Source organism: Andrena cerasifolii, chromosome 6 (genome assembly GCF_050908995.1).
Source record: "Andrena cerasifolii isolate SP2316 chromosome 6, iyAndCera1_principal, whole genome shotgun sequence".
Classification (NCBI taxonomy): domain Eukaryota; kingdom Metazoa; phylum Arthropoda; class Insecta; order Hymenoptera; family Andrenidae; genus Andrena; species Andrena cerasifolii.
The window spans coordinates 4377633-4400918 of record NC_135123.1 but is presented as its reverse complement, the minus strand read 5'-3'; the positions used below and the strand labels follow the sequence as shown (position 1 = coordinate 4400918).

The following is a 23286-nucleotide window of genomic DNA, read 5'->3' as shown; positions in this document are numbered from 1 at the left end:
CACCTACAGGACCTTCATGCACACATAACCACCACTCCTGTAGGTGTTTCCCCCTCCATTCACTGCGGCTCCATCGCTCCTAACTCTGCCCAGGCTCGTCCAGGCTCGCGGGTCGACGAGCCATGAGCATTCTCACGGCGCGTGGGCTCGGCGAGTCTCGTGCCAAGCTCGCCGATCCACGCGCCATCTGATTCCACCTTAAGGGGACTAGGCAGTTGAAAAATCGATTTTTTATTGCATTTTCCGAAAGTACTATCTTTTCTCAATAAAATGCCGCTTGATTTATAGTAAAATTCGCAAAATTGTAGATTTGACAGCTAAAAATGTCAAGCGGCAATTTCCTCAAATATTTTTTTCTCTTCATTTATTTCGTGATTGTGAACGAATTGAGGTTCAGATCGACTTGGAAAAAATTACAGGATGTGTAGAACATGTGTCATTTCGGCGCAAACCTCTGATATGATCTGTAAAAATTCGAGACTTTCATAAAAAAAATTAAGAAGTCATCGGATTTCGGTAGCACACAAACAATGATGGTGCGCTACCAAAATCCGGTGACTTCTTAATTTTTTTTATGAACATCTCGAATTTTTACAGATCATATCAGAGGTTTGCGCCGAAATGACACATGTTCTACACATCCTGTAATTTTTTCCAAGTCGATCTGAACCTCAATTCACTCGCAATCACGAAAAAAATGAAGAGAAAAAAATATTCGAGAAAAACGCATTTAAAGTTTCTGGGCAAAGGCGACGCTATATGTTGCCGTCTGACGTTTTTAGCTGTCAAATCTACAATTTTGCGAATTTTACTATAAACCAAGCGGCATTTTATTGAGAAAAGATAGTACTTTCGGAAATTGCCATTAAAAAAATCGATTTTTCGACTGCCTAGTCCCATTAATAAGCACGAATCGACAGCTCATACACGTGTCTAGTGCTGGAATATTCAGATTAATAACAGAAAGACTATCAGTTGACGAGCACTGAAAGCGCGTTTCACCTTTTGAAACCGTCCAATAGCAAGCACAGGAAAATATGCAGCTATGTATTTTTTACTGCTCTACAAATCTGTAACCATTTAAATTGTTTTGCTCTCATTATCAGAATGTTTTCTAATGAGAGGCGATCTTGCCTGATTATCCGATGGTGACCTCGAAAGGACTTCAATAAGTCCACTTGGGTGTTAACATACGAGGAAACGCAGTGTGTAATTACAAGCAATGCGAGAGGAGGAAGCCTCGCATCCGTCACTTTAAAAACCAACAACAACTATAACCGCGACGCGCGAGTAAACACGTAACTCGTATCGGACACGAATTACGGTCGCATCGACAAAATTTGATGGAACTGTACTCGAACACGAATGCAACTCGAGAGAAATGTCGCAGGGACGGTTGACGATCTAATTTCCATCGCGAACTATCCGGGCGACTGTGTATTCGCGGAAGTTGAGCCTGCAGTCACGAGTCCCAAGCAAAAGGAGAAGTCGATACTAGCCGCATTGTCGATAGTTACCGCGAATCGAGCGAAAGGCCGATCAAGTTCCGCGCGCAGCTTTGAGTTAACTGGATTCGCTCAAGGAACTGCAATTGCGGCAACAGTTTGCCGGTGTGCACCGGCGTAATGTATGAAATATGAAATTTGTTCAGATTTATATTTCATATGTGGGATTTATATTTCAAGATGCACGCGTTAGAACAAGGCGCCACCGTCTATTTCCTTTTTATATACATCCGCTACCTTCTTCTTACTTCTTTTATCGCTCTGAGTTTAATCAGCACGTATATATATATTGCGTCTTGCATATCATAAAATAAAGTTTATATATAATTCTTACACCAAATATAAGAGTGAATAATTATTGTTTAGTTTGATTCGGCCTTCCGAAGTTACCTAGTCCCACAAAATATTTCCTACTCTTCTGTTTAGCTTCGCGCGACTAACAGCCGCCTCGTAATTTCATATTTTCGACAATTCATAGGGCGCAAATTTGTGAATCAATTCTGTTGACTTTATAGATGGACAATCTACTGGCAGCTTTCAACTTCACAATTATGTATATTACATGCTTCAAATATTATTGATAGGTGACTTAATATTTACTGGAAATTCTACTGTATGTGCTACGGAACGAAGTAGGCATGTACTTTCGTAGAATGGCGCACCACAGAATATACAAATACGAGTCTAATTTGAATATATCTGCCTAAACTGAAAACACGGAATAATTCGGAACTCGCAAATGACCATCAGAGCTAAAAGCATAGAATATTCCGTAACAGGATAGGTAGTAAAATAATACATGAAAATAGAGGGAAATAGTAGTTACAGAGAAAGAAATTACTTATTGAATAAAATTTTTCCATGATGCAGAAAAGAATGATTACCATACGGTTAAAATTCTACTTCAATTGAACAGTGAGATTTAAATAAATTAAAATTAGTAGTAACATTTAAAACAGTCACATATTCCTTTGGAAAACTTTTCATGTTCGCCATTTAATATATTTTAATGTATACAGTTTAATATACCTCTGATTAAATTCTCAAAAGTTAAGCTGTGTTTTCTCCATTGTTAAATGCATAGTCCTGGTTTTCTATGCAACGATTTATAAAACGACTTTAAGAATTGCTTAAATTCCTTTAAAACATGTCAAATTGTGACTTTATGTGCAGACACTGCGTGTACATTGCAAACCAATGCAGACTGGAATAGAGAAACTGGGTTGTGGTCTGGATTAGGTGGTTGTGATCTTTTTGTTATTATTAACATTATGATTTCTATACATCTTTTCTGCATGGTTTGCGCGTCTACAACCAGAATACTAACTAGGGGTGTTCGATTCACCTCAAAGAATCGATTCTTGAATCGATTCAAAATCGAATTATAAGAATAGATTCAAAATCGAATTATAAGAATCGATTCAAAATCGAATTATAAGAATCGATTCAAAATCGAATTATAAGAATCGATTCAAAATCGAATTATAAGAATCGATTCAAAATCGAATTATAAGAATCGATCCTTCTAAAAAATCTGAACCAAAGAATCGATTCTGGACGAATCGAGATGAAAAGAATCGACATAAAACTTTTTTTCCAAAATTAGTACATATACATAGAAGTCGGATTGGAATAATTTTGAAAGAATTGATATAAAAAATACTTTCACAAGGAACAATTTCGGATAGTTTTTGAAAGGCATTGTATTGAATAGAAGAAATACTTTGCTATCCATTTTAAATATTTTACTCATCGTGTAATTGCCATTCTTTCATTGATAAGGAATTTAAAAACAATAATTGCTGTAAATGTTCTGGTGATAAACTATGTCTGTGATCAGTTAAAATATTTCCGGCTTTGGAAAAGACACAAGGAAGGAAGAAGGAAGAAGGAAGAATAGTAAACAAAAATCCAGAACTGTCCAGAATCATCCAGAATATAAGAATCGTTTATAAATTTGGCGCGAATCCTGTATAAATTTGGCGGGAATCGTGTATAAATGGCGGGAAACGTATAAGACCAGGAAAACCTACGCAAAAAGCAGTTTGATCGGTCCTTTCACTACTGGCAATTAATTCCCCCAGACGGCAAAAAATCGATTGCCGATTCTTACATCAAAGAATCGATTCTGGGGAAAATCGGATACCAAATAATCGATTCAAAAGATCGATCTTTTAACCAAAAGAATCCATTTTCTGAAGAATCGAATCGGAATCGAACACCCCTAATACTAACATCTAATTAGGATATCAAGGATTGGAATTTTCTGACTGTTCCTCGATAGCAATTAACGTATCGTAAATCCACAAAAACACAAGTTAATGCAGATAACGATCGTGACCCTGGTATTTTCCCAAATTGTGGAAGGGTGCAACGTCTCTGCACCTGGTGCATGCACAGCACATGCACGTTAGTTACTTTAATTTGTACAAACTAGAACTTTGTTACCGTTCAATAAGAATACTTCGAGCTATATGACAGACGCAGACTTATTCCTTGACATTATTTCCTTAAAACAGTATAAAGTTAAAACTCGAGCATTACTCCGTGAGCACTGTGCTCACGAGATCATTCAAAATGCACGAAATAAATGTATTTCAAACTTTCGATTGGGGCGGAGCGGAAAATTTAAATTTGAATTTTCAGTTGGCCTGGGTGCGGGATAGTTGTCTTTTGATTAACCAAACACAACTGTAAAAGAATTTTGGAAAAATATTCATGTCTGCAGGTTCATTTTCTCCTAAATAATTATATAATCATTTTAATGATACCGAATATTTTTGAATATTTTTCCAAATTTTTTTACAGTTGTGTTTGGTTAATCAAAAGTCAACTATCCCGCACGAAGGCCAAACTGAAAATTCAAATTTAAATTTTCGCCTATATAGTATGATTATATAATCATTTTTAGGAGAAAAAGGAACCTGCAGACATGAATATTTTTCCAAAAAATTTTTACAGTTGTGCTTGGTTAATCAAAAGTCAACTATCCCGCATCCAGGCCAACTGAAAATTTAAATTTAAATTTTCGCCAATATAATATGATTATATAATCATTTTTAGGAGAAAAGGGAACCTGCAGACATGAATATTTTTCCAAAAAAATTTTACAGTTGTGTTTGGTTAATCAAAAGTCAACTATCCCGCACGAAGGCCAAACTGAAAATTTAAATTTAAATTTTCGCCAATATAGTATGATTATATAATCATTTTTAGGAGAAAAAGGAACCTGCAGACATGAATATTTTTCCAAATTTTTTTTACAGTTGTGTTTGGTTAATCAAAGGGCAACTATCCCGCACCCAGGTCAACTAAAAATTCAAATTTAAATTTTCGCCTATATAGTATCGCTCCGCCCTACTTTCGATGGATTATTTAACGAAATCCTGTATTATAAAGTTCCGGGCAAATACAATGCAAACAGTCTTTCACAAAAGAATACCTATTATATCCCCGTATATAATAATATGTACATAGGTAATTATAAAGAGTACAATTTCAAGCTATTAAAAATCGATAATATTCCACCAAGCAATCGAATTAATAACAAGCACTAGAATTATGCCTGGCGTTGGTGATATCGGACAGAATCATACTTAGCTTGCAGGATATCAATCTCAAGCACAGAGTCATTTGTATTCGTCATAAAATTGTTATAAGATAACACTTATAACAGTTGCGTGTTCTGGCCTATAACCGGACACGAACAGACTTTCAAGAAGTTCGCGTGAAAAGTCACGTGAGGAGAAAGAAATTTCAGGAATCTACAAATTGGAAAAATTTATATCCGAACATAGAAACATGGGCATGCAGTGACCGATTAAAGCGCAAGTCGAATGTAATTGCGCTGGGAACGTGCAAGTTTGTCGTGTGAAACGAAAGCCACGAGAAACGGCTGCACGATATTTCTGTTCTAATTACGGGGCGACTTCGAGTAATTTAGCGAACGTCCATCAGAAAAAAATTGCCTCGATAAGACGTATCTCAACAAAAACACCTACCAAGCACAAGGCCGATATGAAAATTGCCAACTAATGGGATCACAGCGATAATTGTAACTGTAACGCTGTTAATGTAAAAATGCTCGTAATTACAATGCTAGATCATGAATGTTAGGTTACAAACCATTCTCTGCTAAAAACTATACAGGGTGTCCCAATAATCATAACGTAACCAAGAAGAGGACGATCCCTTATGCAAAAAGTTAGAGTACAATACATGTTTTTGTGTGACCTTCCGTTACCGAGAAAAATAACTTTAAATATCTGTAAGATGTGTGTGCAATTGTGAGTCTCTGTGTGTCGGGGTTTGTCACACACTGTATTTGGGTGGGGTGATTTCACGAAGAAGGATAAGACAGTTACTAAAGTAATTATTTAAACTCCAGCACATAATGCCCCAGCTGTGCTGTGTAAACTAAATTATTGTGCCCTCTGTGCAGAATATTGTGCATATTTAATTCCTGGAATACTACGACAATTTTTGCTCTTATAACACAGTTAAACAAAATTGGACTCCTTTCGTACTTGTAACGTTCAATAGACATTTCTTATGGGTTTTCATGTGCTGAAAACGAATCCGCGAACGGTTTGTCGCCATCGCAATCAGTTTTTGAGAAATTCGACTTTGAAAAAAACTGCAATTTTCAATTTTGAGCATCGTTTGCGTCGAGACAGTAATAGTTATTCGGTTGCTTGTTCCGTCAAATTATTCTGTGAACCTTCCTGAATCCACTGATTTGCACCGAAATGCACCGATTTTTGCAGATATTTTTAAATTTATTTCCAAAACTAAGGGTCTAGGAGAAAATCTGACTGCGCCACGCGATGCAGCAGACAATTTCCCTTCGGAAAGCATCAACAGAACTGATAAGTCACATTTTGTTTTCAATGCAGAAACGAAATAGTTTGGCAAAACGTGCGGCGTCGACAGTGGTAGTCAACGGCGGCGCGTGATCCACTGCCGCTCAGCGGAACCCAATCGCTTAACGCGCGTGACTACCACTGTCGGTGCCGCACGTTTTGCCAAACTATTTCGCTTCTGTATTGAAAACAAAACGTGACTTACCACTTCTGTTCGTGGTTTCCGAAGGGAAATTGTCTGCTGCATCGCGTGGAGCAGTCAGATTTTCTCCTAGACCCTTAGTTTTGGAAATAAATTGAAAGATATCTGCAAAAATGGGTGCATTTTGGGTGTTCTTTCCCATTTGATCGTTGTTTGAACATATTTAAATGTTCATAATGCACTAATTACTTATATCGTTGTATTCGGGAGGGTTCATAGAATAATTTGACAAAAGATGTTCAAAGTTGAAAATTTGCAGTTTTTTTTTCAAAGTCGAGTTTCTCAAAAACTGAGGGTGATTGTGACAAACGGAAGAAAAGGACTGATCGTGGGATCTACATAATTCAGAGCCATGTGGAGCATTCCTATAGTCCATTAGTGTCCGTCAATCAATTTAACGCATAGGTTTAATAGGGTAAACCGGGGAGTGATGGAGCCTATGTGTGAGATAACTCCACCTACGTAACTTTTGAAACACCCGTTAGATTTCACGACCATACTTCAGTTCTATATATCGTAGGTACGTTCCGCCAGAAGTTTACCTAATTGTATTATATTTATATCAAATGTAGGAATTTCATTCTTTTAATTTAACTTGGGTGTACAAATCTCTTGCTTACAATTTCGTATTTACGATATGTAAAAACGAACGCATCGGTCGCTGATTGCACACAAATATTGTAAGTCCACTTTTTGTGAAACTGTATATTTCATTAATTATTACAAAAAAAACCCTTGTATATTTAAATCTGTTTTTCTTGAAAACGCTAAAAGTGGACATACAGTATGTGTACAGTAAGCCATCGACATGTTTTATTAAGTTTCACTGCATAGTAGGGTGTGCCAATTTTTTCAATGTTTTAATTTTAAAAACTACTAGTGGAAAAACAGTACAATTTCAGATTTAAAATTAACCACTACCTTAAATATTGTGTAATACATTATTTACTTAGTTGGAACTTCATTTGAAATTATAGAAAAATACGAAAATTACTAAAATTATTTTTAAAAAAATTAATAATAATTATAGACTCCATAACTATGGTGCAAATTTAACTGGTCCATAAAGCTTGTTTAAAAAAACAACAATTATTCCAGTAAACGGAAAAGCGCAAACTTAGTTAATCATTTCCAAGATATTCAGTTTTTTAACCCGTAGTCTCTTGTACGATGACCCGTGCTATAGAATATCAAATACATATCTCGAGAGTTCAGCACGTTACCTATTACTTACTAAGTGACGGTAAACACTTACTGAATATTCTATAATAAATGCTGCTATAGATTAGATTCTGTTCACAGTTTTAATAACACAAAGACCAACTTCCCATAATTTCTAACGATTTTTTTTCTTGTAGTAATTTTGCTTGCCTTTCTGTTAGCATATGTATCTTGATCTTTGCTTAAATACAAATATAACGGGCGTGTTTCGTATGAATATACAAATAGGACTAAAACACTGGTATTCTGATTATATAATATCTAAAAAGCACTGCATTAAAAAATATGACAAATTATAAATTATCTACTAAATATCAACACCTACTAGTAAATCCCGTTGTTTAATTATGTTTACGCGCGTAGTTCTAAAAGGTTTTCTGAATGAACATCGTAGTCACGTAGCTACAGGAATATATTATCCATTGAATAGGGTTACGCACAATCACGTCGCATCTTTTGGCGAAGCCTGTAGAGCCCATTGTACCATCGCGTGCACCACGAACACCTGTCTCGCGTACTGAACTCAATTACCAGCAATATTAGTATTAACGGAGGAAGACACTGATGACGACAATATCAAGCAAACACGCGTTTGGACGGTTTGATGACAACTATACTAATGACATGTGCAACTATACTAACCGCCAACATACAGGACGCAGCGCTTACAAGTCCTATGCACCTAAAACTAATGAGAAGGTGACAATAATGTTAGAATATAATGTTTATTTATTCAAGAAAATAAAAGTCACACAGTCGAACGTCAGTATAATAATAAGAACTGTATAAAACTTAAACTAAAAGTAATAGAAAGAATACTGTCTTTAGCGCGATACAAGTTATCCGTTCAGAGGGTTTTCTCGGACTGAGAAGCGCAGGGGTCGAGAAGACCGTTTTCCCCTCTTTTGGGTCTCCTGTAGCGAAAGAAAGGAAACTCATAAGTTACCGGGTCCTTAAAGTCCCTGACAGTCTAACTCTAGGAACAGTCTATCGTTGTACATATTCCAACAGATAACAATAGTTGCTCACTTTAATTGGGGAGGCACGATAATCTGAATATCACTCACTTTCCTCGACACATAAATCATCGATCATCTAAAAGTTGCGAACATACAAAATTCATACGTTGTTATATTCTAAAAATAATTCAGACTTTAGAGATGTCAATTTCGATCTCCATGTCCGAGTGCCCTTATAAAGATGTTAAACATTTAAACGATATTTATTCGCGTGCTATTTACTTACATCGTAAAGTATTGCATATATAAGACTATTTATCAGACTTATTTATTAAAAATTAAGTGTAAAAAAATGTTACGTAAGAAGGCGGTTGCAATATCAAATCTTAGGGCTTCTTATACTGGGCGAGGGAAGGGATAAGAAATCGCCAAAATTACCCTTACGTAATTTAACCCTCGTCAGGTGGCATTGGTACAATTGTAACTTCTGCGTTTTTAAATTACGATAACTTTTTTTCGAGAAGCCGTGGAGGGCTGATGTTTCGTGACATCTCTAAATTTTTGGTCTAGATTATATAGACGAAATTTCAGAAAAATATATCTGCCCCCTTCCGAGATAGGGGGTCGAGTCGAGGGTTGCATCCATAACAGCGGCATAGACACAATTGCGCCCTCGTACATTCTGTATGAAGATAATGGAAGAAAAAAATAATACGATTTATTTCTAATGATAATGGTATTTTATTACAAAAAAGTAAAACAAAATAGATAATTTACATTATAAAAGAAAATTTAGGAATTTCTTTTTTGATTTTCATTGAGACTAAATGTTATCCATTTATCGTACAAATTATACCGACAGTGAGAATATTCATGTAAAATATGTAGGGGTACAATTGAGCCTCTTCCGCCAGTTAACATTGTAAAATTATGCCGCCTGACGAGGGTTAAATTTCGTAAGGGTAATTTTAGCGATTTATTACCCCCTCCTTCTCGCAGTATGAGAATTCGTAAGATTTGATGATATTGCAACGTCCTTCTTACGTAATATTTTTTTACACTTCATTTTTTCAATTATTGAAATTCTTTTAAAGGTTTATATAATTCATTTAACTCGGTTTCGGGAAATTTAAACTAAAACTACTGTATTTATTGAAAGTTAGATTAAAAAATATTACGTAAGACGCTACCTGCCTCCCCCCCCCCCCGTAAGAAAAATTCGCGACCCCCCCCCAAAAAAAACCTTAGGTAATTTAAGGACGACCCCTTTGCTGTGTTTACACTCGACCCTCTTCCAAAAGTCATTTCACCATATCTACTTCCACATATCTCGTGATTTATGCAAACGAACTATAGCTATAAAATTATAAACTTAATTGCGTAATGAAATTTATAAAAAGGAACAAAAGGGTCTTCAAACGTCGGTAAACTAGCGTGTCTTGAAGTAAGTGTACAGATTTTCAATAAAAAACTTCTTCAAAACTTCCCGAAGCACGAGTAAAGGTACTAAGAAGAAAACAAGGAAAAACGATAGAAAGAAAAGAAACGATAAGAAACGTGGATTTACTGACGTTTAAAAAAGCTACAATCTACTGCGAACGGACACCTCTGTATTACTAAAACTGTAAAAACTAATTCGCAATAAGATCTATTATTAAATATCCATTTAATATTATTACCTTATTTATTACGTAAAATATTGTCAATAAATTTTCAGCTAGAGAAATAAATAGTCTTCAACTGTTTCTCACAGTTTCGTTAATCCTCATGTTTGTAAAGTCGTTTGGTAGCTATGTAAACATGATACCGTTTACGATATGCATATTCCTTAAGCCAAGAAACGCTTAGCACGTTAATTGTAAGGTGTTCACATGCCTTCAGGTCAACAACATTTTTTTCACTATTCGTGTAAGCTAGTGACTAATACAGCTGTTGAATATGCTTTTAATTAATATAACATTGGAAACTTACGTAACCAACAATGTGAAAGAGCAATGAAATATCTCAATCGACTAATCGTAAGTTAGACACTGATGGCTGAACATGCAAATTATTAAATCGACCAAGGTCTATTTTAGCAGTGATTGTATCAGAGTGACTGTAGTTGTGCCCGCCGAAGAAGGACGCATGAATTCTACTAATAACCCCCGATGAGTTAATAGCAGCGTATGACTTCTTCAAGCGTTTCAGTAATTTTCTGTTTCAACCGTAAGTAGGTATTTTAAGTGAAGATATTTTGTATACACTACACCTTTAACGTGATCGCATAACTATATAAAAATCAAAAGGAGTTAGGTGGAATTTTCTTGCAAAGCAGTGCATTTTTCTACTACTTTCAACACCGCATTGATGTCCTTCATTCGCATATTAACCCTTAACTGGTATACTGTTTTTGGCAAACGTGGCTGGTATACTGGGGTCGTGGCAGACCCCAAATAAAAAAGGACACAGACATTTGTAAAGTCGGCCCTGAATCAACCTCTATGAATATTTTGTTCTTAGGTAATGTGTAAAATAATAGAAACCTAGAAAGTTAAACTGTTATTATAAAATTAATTAGAAAAACAGTTTACAAGCTTAGACAACCAAAAATTTTGCAGCGAACTTTGCGTGCCTGGGGTCATGAGCGACTCCAAGATACCAGTTAAGGGTTAAGGGGGTAGGTTACCCTCGAAATTTTCGAAAATTGGTTTTTAAGATGTTTGCATATTCTGCTAGCTGCTTTTCTACGTATTTTAAGCGCAACCGAGCCCCGAAATTCCCAAAATTGAAGGAATTACAATAAAAAATGTACTAAACGCGATTTTCCAGAAACTAAGTTTTCCAAAACGGGGAACATAAAATCTCGAAAACCGCTCGAACGATTTGAATGAAAATTTACAGAGAGCTGCAGGAAACTGTTCCCCTCTATATATTGGGAGCACATTTTCAATATAAATTCTTTAAAAAAAAAGATAAATATTTTTCCTACAAAAAGAAAGGATAAATTCAGAAACCATCAATATAAAAATTGTATCAATTTGTTTATCAAAATTTTGCTTCCTGCACAAGATGGAGACTGTCTTACAGATTATAAAAATGCTTTTACTTTGTGTTTTAGGTAATTCACCTGCCCGGAATCGTGTTCACCATCAAACGGTGCATGACGTACACACTCGCACATTTATATTTATAACTTTTTTTCCTATGAATATATTTAAAATTTTCTTTTTGCGCATTAAATTCAACAAAATCACGCTTAAAAATTAAAAGAAAATTTATATCTATATTCATTTATTACTTCAGAATATGCGTTTGAAGAAGGGCCTGATTTTGGGCTGCTGAGGGTAATCTACCCCCTTAACACTTTGGTCACTGCTGTTACATATGTGTTGCTGGTCAAAATACACTGGTTTTTAGCTTAGGTTTTATGTAGAACATAGTTTTATGTAGTCAACGTGAGTGCTAAGCCTGCCAAGCAGCGCATTATACGTGGCCGCTGACTGTTGCTGGCGCGCGATTTATATATATCGTCATATCTTCTACAATTATTTATTAATCAGTGTGAAAATTGGTGAAAATCTTCCTTGTATACTAAGGAAAAACTTTGTCGCTGCAAGTTATATGTACCTCAAAATTGCCTCGATACTTTTTAACGGCGAACGTTGAAAAACATGGGTTATGTCCAGTACTACTTTTTAATTAAATATTATTACATTTGTTAACATAAGGGTTTTGTGCATGCATTTTACGGCTTTCCTAGAGTTTTCTGAAGTTATGTTTTAAGTTTCATATCCATCCGTTAATATTTACACAAGTTATCGCTATTTATGTTTAAAGAAATAATGATTTTGGACGATGAAAAATTTTTTGTTTATAATTTTTTGCTCGAATAGTAATGATTGGATAAACAAACGGTAAATAGAAAAAATGTGTGTCGTGACGAGCTTTACGACACTATATTTTTTAAAATTCAGCTTAATAACATTTAATTTTCCAATCTTTCCAATCTGCAAAAATTGCATTTAGAGTGTCCTTTTCCCTTTAATCGTTGTTTAAACATATTTAAATGCTTATAATTCAATAATAACTTATATCGTTGTGTTCGCGAGGGTTCATAGAATAATTTCACAGACCATGCAACCGAATAACTATTATTGTTTCAACACAAAAGATGTTCAAAGTTGAAAATTTGCAGTTTTTTTTTCAAAATCGAATTTCTCAAAAACTGAGGGTGATGGCGACAAACGGCAAAGCGCGCAAAAATCTATAAGAAACGGCTATTAAATCTTACACACCAAAATGGCTGTTTTGACAGTGTATTCGAGGGCTAAATTCGTTTCCTGATTTTAAATGTAAACCTCGACGAAATATATTTTTGCACTATGCGTCAGAATAATGTTTAGATTCTCTCTGTTTCTATTTTCTTCCCTAGTTTTAGTTTTAGTTTAATGTTAGTTATTTAGTTACGGGTAGGTTCCTAACAGTATTCTACTACAGCCTCGCCCTTTATTTCGCTAGTTTTTATGTATTATTTTTCTCTGTATATTTCAAATAATAAAGACGAATAACAATAATGGTAGTAGTAGTTAATGTTTATAAGCATTGTCGAAGCATTGATAGAAAGAGACACAGAGAAAAATAGTGGTTTCTAGAACAATAAGTCTCGTTGTAGCGCAGCGTGTTCAACACAATTTTCAAATCTGTCTTCCTCGAAATAAAACATTGGTTAAAACTGCAGGGACCCGGAACGGAACAGAAGCGAAAACGATAAACGAAAAGAAGAACGAAATATTTTTCCAGAACAGAAACGAAACGAAATTCTTAACCCTGTTGCAGGGGTGAAAACGATATAACCGAAATAAAAATTCCCGACTAATAACGTTCTGTACACTTCGAGTTAAAATTTTTAAATTGAGCGCGCCCCTTATTTTCACTATGTTTCGTGTCGGTAAAAAAAGGGGTCTGAACTGCGGTGATTGTTTTCTTATATCTAGTAACCTGTATATGTTTAGAGCCATTTTTTATAAAAGCGGCTAGCGAGATACCCCTAATGCTTTGCACTTTTTTAATGCCCATCGGCCCCCATAATTTGAGCCCGGTCTCGTTCAAAAAGCGCTCGTCCGGATCGCGACCTTCCCTGAGAGGCGTTGGGAGTCCTGCCCTCGTGGGCACAGGTTGCAACCAAAAGCATCAAAACTCTAAATTTTTTTCGTAAGACATAATATATAATATTCTATAATACACAACTATAACTGTAGGCACAAAACCTACCCTAGTCTGCAGGAGAGTTTAAGGCCACTCGAGTGGGCTGTTTATTGCCCTGTGCGAGAGGAAAAGGACGCGCCAGGGTGAAATTGGGGGACAGCGGGAAAGAGCGCTCGGAGGGCACTCGCAACGTAACCGTCGAAATAGGCAGTCAACCGTTTCGACTGTCCTTAGCAAAAGCATGCTGTGTATTTTTTATCAATATATAATAAAGAGCTTGTTAATTTCTTAAGTTAGTGAAGTTCTCACTAGATAACGTATAATATTTTTTAATATAAGTACCAAAGGCAATACAATTGTTAAAATAAGTTTACACGAGTTTTTTTTTATTAAAATGATTTAACCGGTTCGCGACAAAATTTGTTTTTCGTTCTGATGGGAACGAAATATTTTTCAGCAAGAACGATATTAACCGAAACGAAATTATTATTGTCGGAGCTGAACCGAAACGAACAAACATTTCGTTCCAGGTCCCTGGTTAAAAGATACTTATCCTGCACGTATGAATTATTTTGCAATGGAATTGAATGATCCAAGTATTAGCAGCTAACAACTGGGGAGCAGATTTTAGTGCTTTAGCTAGCAGCTACACTACTATAAACCACTCAAAACTGTGCTGCAGTTCAACTGCACACATATGCTTGAATGAAGCTAGTCTAACTCGCAAATTTCGTAATAAGTTACTTATAATTAGTATTGTATTAGTATTAAGGACTACGTTAATTTCTATGAAACATTCATTTAACACGTTCATACCATTTCTGAAGGTATAGGGTAGAGCAGGTAGTGTCGGTTTGTGTCTTATGACATCAGCCCTGCGGAATGTGTTAAAGGTACTTTTCCCAATAAGAACAATACTTTCTTCATGTGAATTTTACCTCTGGGAAACCTTTTTTTTCACCGGAAATTTATATGGATCGAAAGCACGTATCAAATAACATGCAAAAATAACAATTTGGAGTTTAGGAATCTATTCGTTGAAAATTTACAAGGCGAAAAACTTGCAAAATTTTTACATATTTTCTATGTCTTTCGACAAAATTTTTATAAATTGTATAGTATCTTTGTTTCTCGAAACGGTTACATTGAGGAATTTCGACAGCATAAAATACTCAGGCTAGAAAAGAAATAAAGTAATTACGTATATTTAAAATGGTAACGTGGAACTTGTGTTCTTCACCACAGTCTGAAGAAAGTGCTCTAGTATGGGGTTGCGGGAGCAAGGGCTGCTGAGAATTAGTAAGAATTGTGGTGTTCATCGCAAACCGATGAAGTTATTTGAAACAGGTCAGCACGGTTCTGGACGTTTTATTTGCGTAAGAGGGAAAACCAAATGTCGTCAGTTTGCTGGAACTGCAGATTCTTTCTTTGAAGATGTTCAATTACCTTATGACAAAGCGATAAAGTATATCGTGCGCCTTCCACTTTCTAATTTGTCCGGGGTATAAAGGTACGTCTACACGACGTCAGTTTTGTGTCTAGATCAAGTGTATACTCAAAAAGTGTATACTCACGACACTCAAAAAAATTGTCGGAACATTCGAAACTGGCTAGAGCAGTCCGCGGAATGAATTCGACCTATCGACGCGGGAGTTGAGCTAGAGCTAGACTGAAGACACTTGATCTAGACACAAAAAGTGTCGTCGTGTGGATGTACCTTTAGTATTGGTTGGGGCTAGATTAGTGCGGGGGCGCGTAAAGCATGGTAGCGAACCGATGTGAGTTTGGGCCTACGTTGTATATAGTCTTCCTGATTTCTCCGTATTTTTTGTTTCTCGAGAAAACAGAAATGAGATCGCTTTTCTTGAGAATTCTCGAGAAATTGAAAAAAATATTGCAAAAATTATGTTTTTGGAATAATGTTGATAATATTTATCGAAAACACAAGGAAACTTTAACTAAATGATTATTCCTGTCTAATTTATACAAATCTTGTGTAAATAAAAAATAGATATTAAATATAATTGGTAAATTTATTTGTTTAATACAAAACTTGTACAAAGTGAAACGTCACTTTTTGGTTTTAAAATTTATTTTTAAATAGCACAATGCGTCTAATGTAGCGTCAGCGAATCTATTTTTTTTGTGACAAAATCTGTTACTGTTATATTTTCACGTTTTAGAAATATCTATTTTGGGTGCTAAATGAAGAACTGCGTCTTTTGACTCTTTTGGAAGAAATTCTGGATCATGCAAAAATTTTATATTTTATATTAAATTCTATATTTCTTCTTTAATAGCCACAAGAAACTCATTAAGTACTTAATTCAGTGTACAATTTTTCTAAATTTTTAAATAAGAATTTAAGAGCACCTTCAGCAGTTAATAACATCGAATCTTCTGTACTGTGATTTTCTATTGGAATTCATATAGGTTCTAATGTTAGTAATAAGATGTATTATAAATTGTAGATGTATTTACACGTTCGCGATTAACTAGTAATACATTCATTTACGAAAATAAATGAGATTTATAATATTTTTCCTAGACTTAAGTTTCTCGAGAAATTACAGTATTTCTCGAGAAATAAGACATAAGTAATTATAAAATTTCTCGAGAAGGAACACTAGTTGTATAGTATTGATTAAAAAAAAAGTATCCTTTCGAATTGAAGCACAATAGTTGGTCACATTAGGGGTCAGAATATACGTCAAAATTTCACAGTCACTTTTACTTAATAACTTTTTACTGAATAGATTCCTAAACTCAAAATTGTTATTTTTTAATGTTGTTTGATACGTGCTTTCGATCCATATAAATTTTGGCTGCACTTCCGAATGGCCCCAGTGGCCGATCGGCACGAGATTTGTCGGGAGGGGTGGGGAGGGTGTTTGGACCCTAAATCTAAAATTGTTTCTTCGGGAATTTATTAGTTTACGAAATAATAATAAAAAAACTTTTAATATTTCTGTTGACTTATTCCGACATTACGCATTCCACTTTCCAACTTGTTCTGGATATTAGTATTGGTTGGGGCTATATTAGTGCGGGGGGCGCGTAAAGCGATGTAAGTTTGTAGATTTTAACCAGAATCCTATTATACAGGGTAGATACCTATTACTTTATTGATAGGCAATACTCTAGGGGGTGATTCTACAGGCCAAAATAAGGCGAAAATATAGAATACAATTTTTTAATATCGCGCTTCGTTTTCGAGAAAATTGACTTGGAGTTTCAGCTAAATACGCATGCCATTTAGGCGCCTGAGGAGCACGCGGGGGTAAGGGGAACGCGTCCAGCTGTCCGTAGGACAAATTGAGGGGAGCGCAGGATGAAACCCCGTTAGGGCTACGTGTATGCAGTTCAAAAAAATAATTTGTAAAAAAAAGTAACACTATTTTTTTATTAATATTTCGGAAACTAATAAATTCCCGAAGCTACAATTTTAGATTTAGGGTCCACACCCCCTCCCCACCCAACCCCTCAAGCCTCGTGTCGATCGGCCACTGGGGTCATTCGGAAGTATATCCTAAATTTTCGGTGAAAAAAACGGTTTCCCAGAGGAAAAGTTTACCCCTTTCTTCGATAACCATCCCCACTTCTTCCTACCACAGAATGATAAGTTACGAACGCGGAATGGAAAAAGAATTTATCAAATGCCACAAGCAAAAGAACGCCAATTTTTCTCTCTGAAATGAGCCGATAATCGAAACAAATGCAAAACTCCGCATATTCGATAAATCAGATATTTTTCTATACACATGTGTACATATGTACATAATATTGGTCGATCAAATGATTTCTTAAAGAACAACTTTTCTTTAAAAAAAATGTGTCATTGGTTTGCGTCCACTTACGTTCCATTATACAGAAAATGAAACTACTGGCGAGTTCTCATTTTTTTAACAAAAAACACAATTAAATTTACGATTCTAGATTACAACAATTCTTTTCAGCCATAAATGACAGTTCAGTTGAGATTCTATTCACATGGGTACGGGTGCACCCGATAAAGCAATGCAAGAAACAACGCCAGTATCCCCCACCTAAGCATTTTCCTCTATGTCGGTGCCCGATATGCTCGAGTATTTCGGAAATAAACACCAGCTCACCTAACGGTCACTTTTTTCACACTAACTTTTCGCACTATAATCTACCGAGCACACGTGATCCGCCACATTAAAAAATTTGCAATATTAACACGCGTTATTATTAATACTTATCCGGCCTGAATTTTCAACCTCGCGCCAGAGGAATCGATTGGAGCTGAATTTGGACAATTTCAACACGAAAAGAAATCTTTAACGCATTGGCGTTTTAAAACGAAACAAAACTACTGAAAAAACGTACCTATGTGAAATCTTACTACAAAAAACTCATTCGGGTATATCACGTGACTAGTAACCACTATAAGTAACACACGCGACATTGAACTCTCATTAAAAAAACAACCAATCGGTTTATTCCCAAATATATATATATATAACCACGAATCCGTGCTCACTTTATGCAGATGACTTTTCGCTGGCCACTCGCTCGCCTAAATTACACACGCGAAACGCTAACACCAGACGCTGCTTTCATAGGCATCTTTTTCCCTCTACGCAGCAAGCAACGCGTGCACGTTTCGTGTGCGTATCGTGGTCAGCGTGTATTTTCGATGAAAGTGAAAGAATGGAGATCAACGACCCCTCGTCGGGGAGAAATTCGCGACGAACGATACCGTTAAAACGGTTTAGCAGTTTATTTAGTACGCGTACGGAGCAGACAGGCGATCGAGAAACGGGCAGAAGTTTCGCGAGGAGAAAGTCGCTGGAGCACGAGGATACGATGTCAGCTGAGAGAAACAAAGGCCAAAGAGTCGTGTGGCCAATCACTGAAATCGGCAGGACAACCCGTTGCGGGAGCAGAACGGAGCCACGGACCGATGTAAAAAAATGACAGGAGGTTACGAGTCACCGTACGGATTCAACGGATCGCCACGGTGACATTTATTTTAAGTAAAGTGGAAACATGCTTGCCTGCTCGGTATCGTTGTAGATACCCCCACGTCGCTGGAATTCCGGGGATTTTGCGGCGTACGACACGAATGCCACCGACTTTGGCACACAACGCACAGAACAACTATGTTTTGACAGTGGTTCGCGGCATGTTCTATCGGCCCGAGGTCTTCGACGGGATCAAACGAATGCTGGCATGTGCACGACGGAAAACGCGACAGCACCCGCGCACAACTATTCCGTGTAAATTGTCAAAAGAACAAGGCCGAACGTGCGACGAAGCCAGCTATCACCGATCGTTCCCGACCACTACAGACCGAGTGTAGCACCGCACTGACTACTCTCGCCGTTCACCAAGGCGATAAACAAACTCGTCGCCTCTCCCTCGCGAATCGGCTCTCCTTCTACCCACTCGCTGTCCTTCTTCCGCTTGGCATCGGCTATCCCACTCGCTCGGACAATCACCGTCTACCGCGTGCGGTTGAACGAAATCGCGGTCTCTCTCGCGCACGGGGTTCCCTGTATCGTGCGATCTCACTCCAGTTCTCCTGTCTCGGTTCCTCTGCTATTCGGCATCCTCGTTATTCTCCTTCCCTCTCTTTCGTGCTCTGTTCGAGGCACAGTGCTGCCACCGTGCGCCTTTCCCCCACTATAGCATCGCGAGCCACTTGCGTCTTGTCACCTGGCGTTCTCGATTTTCTCGCGTTTTACAGACGTTCTGCTCAGACTAAACGATCGTTCGCGATCAGAAACATTCGCGCTTTGGAAGGTACCGAATGTCACTTGTGGCAGATAAAGCTGAAGCACGTTTAAGCTCGTTCCATCGCGCGACAGCGCAACGTGCGACATGTTTTGAGTCACTGACGTTCTGTACTGCTTCGCGGACCGTATCAATGCCACTAGTGCCACCTCCTGCAATCGATCGCGACGCGATATTTTCTGCGGGATAGAATATTATCAGTCCTCGAAATTAATAAATGCTACTGTCGATTGAGGCTGTTAACGCTTAATATTACTGATACGTTATTTTATTTGTGGTTATGGTCGAATTTATGTACCGACCACCGATTACTCTCTACATTATCCGGAGTAGAATTTCTTTGATAATTCCAAAGCATTCTTGCAAATAAAAATTAGTAAGGCTGTATTCTTCTATGTTATACTTCTCTCTATGTGTTAGACTTGTACTTTACTATCCAAAGCATTTGTATTCTCGAATCCTTTAAACTACCCTCTGCATATACATGAAACTTTTCAGAATTATCGTAATACCAACTGTAGATGTCACTAGTGTCGTAATTCGAACCGCAGTCCCGTATTTGACCGTTCCTGTTGATAGTTTGATATGGGCGAGTTCCACTTACGCCCAAATCGCCCGCAACGCCCGTGATTCTCGTTTAAAAATTTATGAAAATCTCCTGAAATATGGAAGAGATATCTGTGAAAAAGGTATTATCGGAAAATACGGGTTTTTAAATATAAATTATTACTTGAAAACAGGAACATATAATTTATGATATTCATTTTATTACAAAAACAGAAAATTCCTATCGTCGTAGGCGCGGGCAATTTGGGCGTAAGTGGAACTCGCCCAATGGCTGTAGTACAGTGCTACCAACCCTAGGGATTTTTCCGCAGATCTACGGATTTTTTACGTTATCTACGGATCTACGGATTGTAAACTGAAATCTACGAATTTTTTACCTTTCTCATGAGTTAGCAACCTATAATCAGCAAAAGAATCACTTTTTTGTAACGACTAATAGCGACATCTGTTGCCATTGATTTACCGATACAAACCGCCGATTTACTGCGGGTCGCTAAATTCCACTTCACTACAAGAGCTTTTCATCACACTTAATCGCTGGAATTCAAGCTATTATTTTCTAGTTCTACTACCCTGTATTTTGAACGAGTACAATAGGAATTAGCAAAGTTGATTTCAGTATCTCTACATGTGAACTTTTTTAATTCCTTTTCGTGAATTTACGTCGGGACGAAAGTCTTTGGCGAAAACGACTTTCGGGGAAACATTATTTTTGGGAAAAGCTGTTGTACTGAAGTGGAATTAGTAAAAGTCGATTTCACAACTTTTGCACGTGAACTTTTTTTCGTAATTTGTGAATTTTTGTTGTGACAATAATTTTTTGAGGTTGGAGGGTCGAAATATAAGATTTCTAGAAAGGATTTGGGAAAGGACGGTTTCCATGAGCAAGGGAATTAGCTTCTTTCATACATGTAATAATTAACACTTATGAAGAAAATCCGTAGATCAACGGATTTTTCAAAGGGGGATCTACGGAATTCTACGGAATGTTGAACTTTTCTCTACGGATTTTCAAAAATCTGAGTTGGCAACACTGTGGCTGTAGTATCACTCCTCCATTTTGTTTTAAGTCTTTTCCGGTACAGTAGCCACCATGGTGCGTACGTTTTGATAATTTCTTTCAATAATCGAGAAAAATCATAGCAATCCATTATTATTTGTAGAAATGAATCATTTAAGAATATATTCACATAGACGTTAAACTTAAAAGTTAAATAATTTACTGGTCAAACGTTCTAATGATCAAGTACATGTAGTTTATAAAGTGGAGGTTATGTGCAAGTGCGATCAGTGTTCCGCCAACGTTTTTCTCGTTTTGTACATGTGGACGTCGAACGAGAAATAAATTTAATGTAGGAAATTCTGAATTATAAAATGCAGTTATTTATAATTTCAGAGTCGTGTCAGGACCAAGACGGTCAAAAAGGCCGCGAAGCTCATTATCGAGAAATATTACACTCGGTTGACCATGGACTTCCATACGAATAAAAGAATATGCGAGGAAATCGCTATTATTCCTAGCAAATCTTTGCGAAACAAAATCGCTGGGTATGTATTCATACGCGATATATGTGTATTTGTTGCGAAAGTATCTCATCTTTATCGTACCATTATGATCGGGAAAATAAAACGCAAGATCTACCAAACCATTCCTCTAATTTATTTATTTCGTTCGTTGGTTAACAGATTTGTTACGCATTTAATGAAGCGGTTGAGGCACAGTCAAGTGCGCGGCATTTCCATTAAGCTGCAAGAAGAAGAGAGGGAACGCAGAGACAACTATGTCCCAGAAGTCTCTGCTCTGGAGCATGACATTATTGAAGTTGATCCAGAGACCAAGGAGATGTTACAGATGCTTGGGTTCAACAATATTCCTGGGCTCCAGCTCACACAATCGCAACTACCATCATATAGCAGGCGCTCTTAGAATTTTTTTTTCTTTACATTAAACAACATTATCAGTGTTGCACTTTTTAATAAAACTGCAAGCTGACATTGTGAAAAACTTACGTTTACCGTCTTTATTAGCTTTTCTATTACAGGATATTTCTCCAATATACAGTGGATTTTTTAAGGTAAGTGAAAAAATAATTCTAAACATTTTACAAATATAAACTATTTTCCTATAAAAGTATAATTTAACAGATGCTGTTTTCCATAAATTGCACACAAAATATAAATTGAAATTTTAATATCAGTCACCAATAGATTTCTGTGCACTGTACTTAGAGTGTCCGTACTTACATTTGTATTCATCAACATTGAGAATATTTTAATTTCTTTTGTATCGATAGTATTAGTTAATGTTTATCTATAAGAACTCTCCGTTTCCCGCATTTAATTGATACAATTAGTATACAACTGAATTTTATAGTTCAAACCGAAACAACTTTTAAGTTTGTGAACTAGAATTCATGAAAAGTGAAGATTTTCTCTCATTGTACATCTTTGTTTGCCGAAAGCAAAAATTGAAGCATCAATACAAATATTTTGTAAGAAACTCACAAAGAAAGATCACGAACCCGGAAATTCGAAAAATTCTGAGAGTTTGTGAATATGTAGGGGATTTCCTCCTGATTACAACGCAATTTTTGGTTGCTCCCCAAATTCACTCTAAGGGGGTGTAATTGACCCCTGAAAATTCGGTTATTTTCCGATTTTGTGTTATAACTCGCGAACTGTAATATAATTTGTTTACCAAATGATAGATCTAATTAAAATAAGTAATTTTTGCTGTGAAACTTTTGTTCAATCTCTTACAGTTCGCGAGTTATAACACAAAATCGGAAAATAGCCGAATTTTCGGGGGTTAATTTCACCCCCTTCGAGTGAATTTGGGCAGCAAACAAAAATTGCGTTGTAATTAGGAGGAAATCCCCTACATATTCACAAAGTTTTAGAAATTTTTGAATTTCCGGGTTGGGGATGTTCCCTTGTAAGCATTAAATCAGTCTTCTAAAAAGACAACTTACACTGGGAAGTCTTAAATGCTATCAACACTAAAAATCCAAATTATAAAAGCC

At 36.5% G+C, this 23286-nt stretch overlaps 2 protein-coding genes across 3 annotated transcripts in view; one reads left to right on the top strand and one right to left on the bottom strand.

Moving 5' to 3' along the window:
* LOC143369799 (furin-like) overlaps window positions 1-19424 on the bottom strand; it is a 431604-nt gene extending 412180 nt beyond the window's left edge. The window contains exon 1 of the mRNA XM_076814185.1: window positions 18958-19424. The gene's annotated coding sequence lies outside the window, so the exon portion shown is untranslated. The remainder of the gene's footprint in view (window positions 1-18957) is intronic.
* Window positions 1-22272, top strand: part of Rps17 (ribosomal protein S17) — a 203539-nt gene extending 181267 nt beyond the window's left edge. The window contains exons 1-3 of one of the 2 annotated variants that reach the window (XM_076814182.1): window positions 21298-21359; window positions 21660-21811; window positions 21950-22272. In XM_076814182.1, the coding sequence (XP_076670297.1) occupies window positions 21357-21359; window positions 21660-21811; window positions 21950-22190 (396 nt within the window). In that variant the 5' untranslated portion in view covers window positions 21298-21356 and the 3' untranslated portion in view covers window positions 22191-22272. Of the gene's footprint in view, window positions 1-21297; window positions 21360-21659; window positions 21812-21949 lie in introns of those variants that run through there. The other variant, XM_076814183.1, reaches the window with a different exon arrangement.
* The last annotated feature ends 1014 nt before the right edge of the window (window positions 22273-23286 follow it).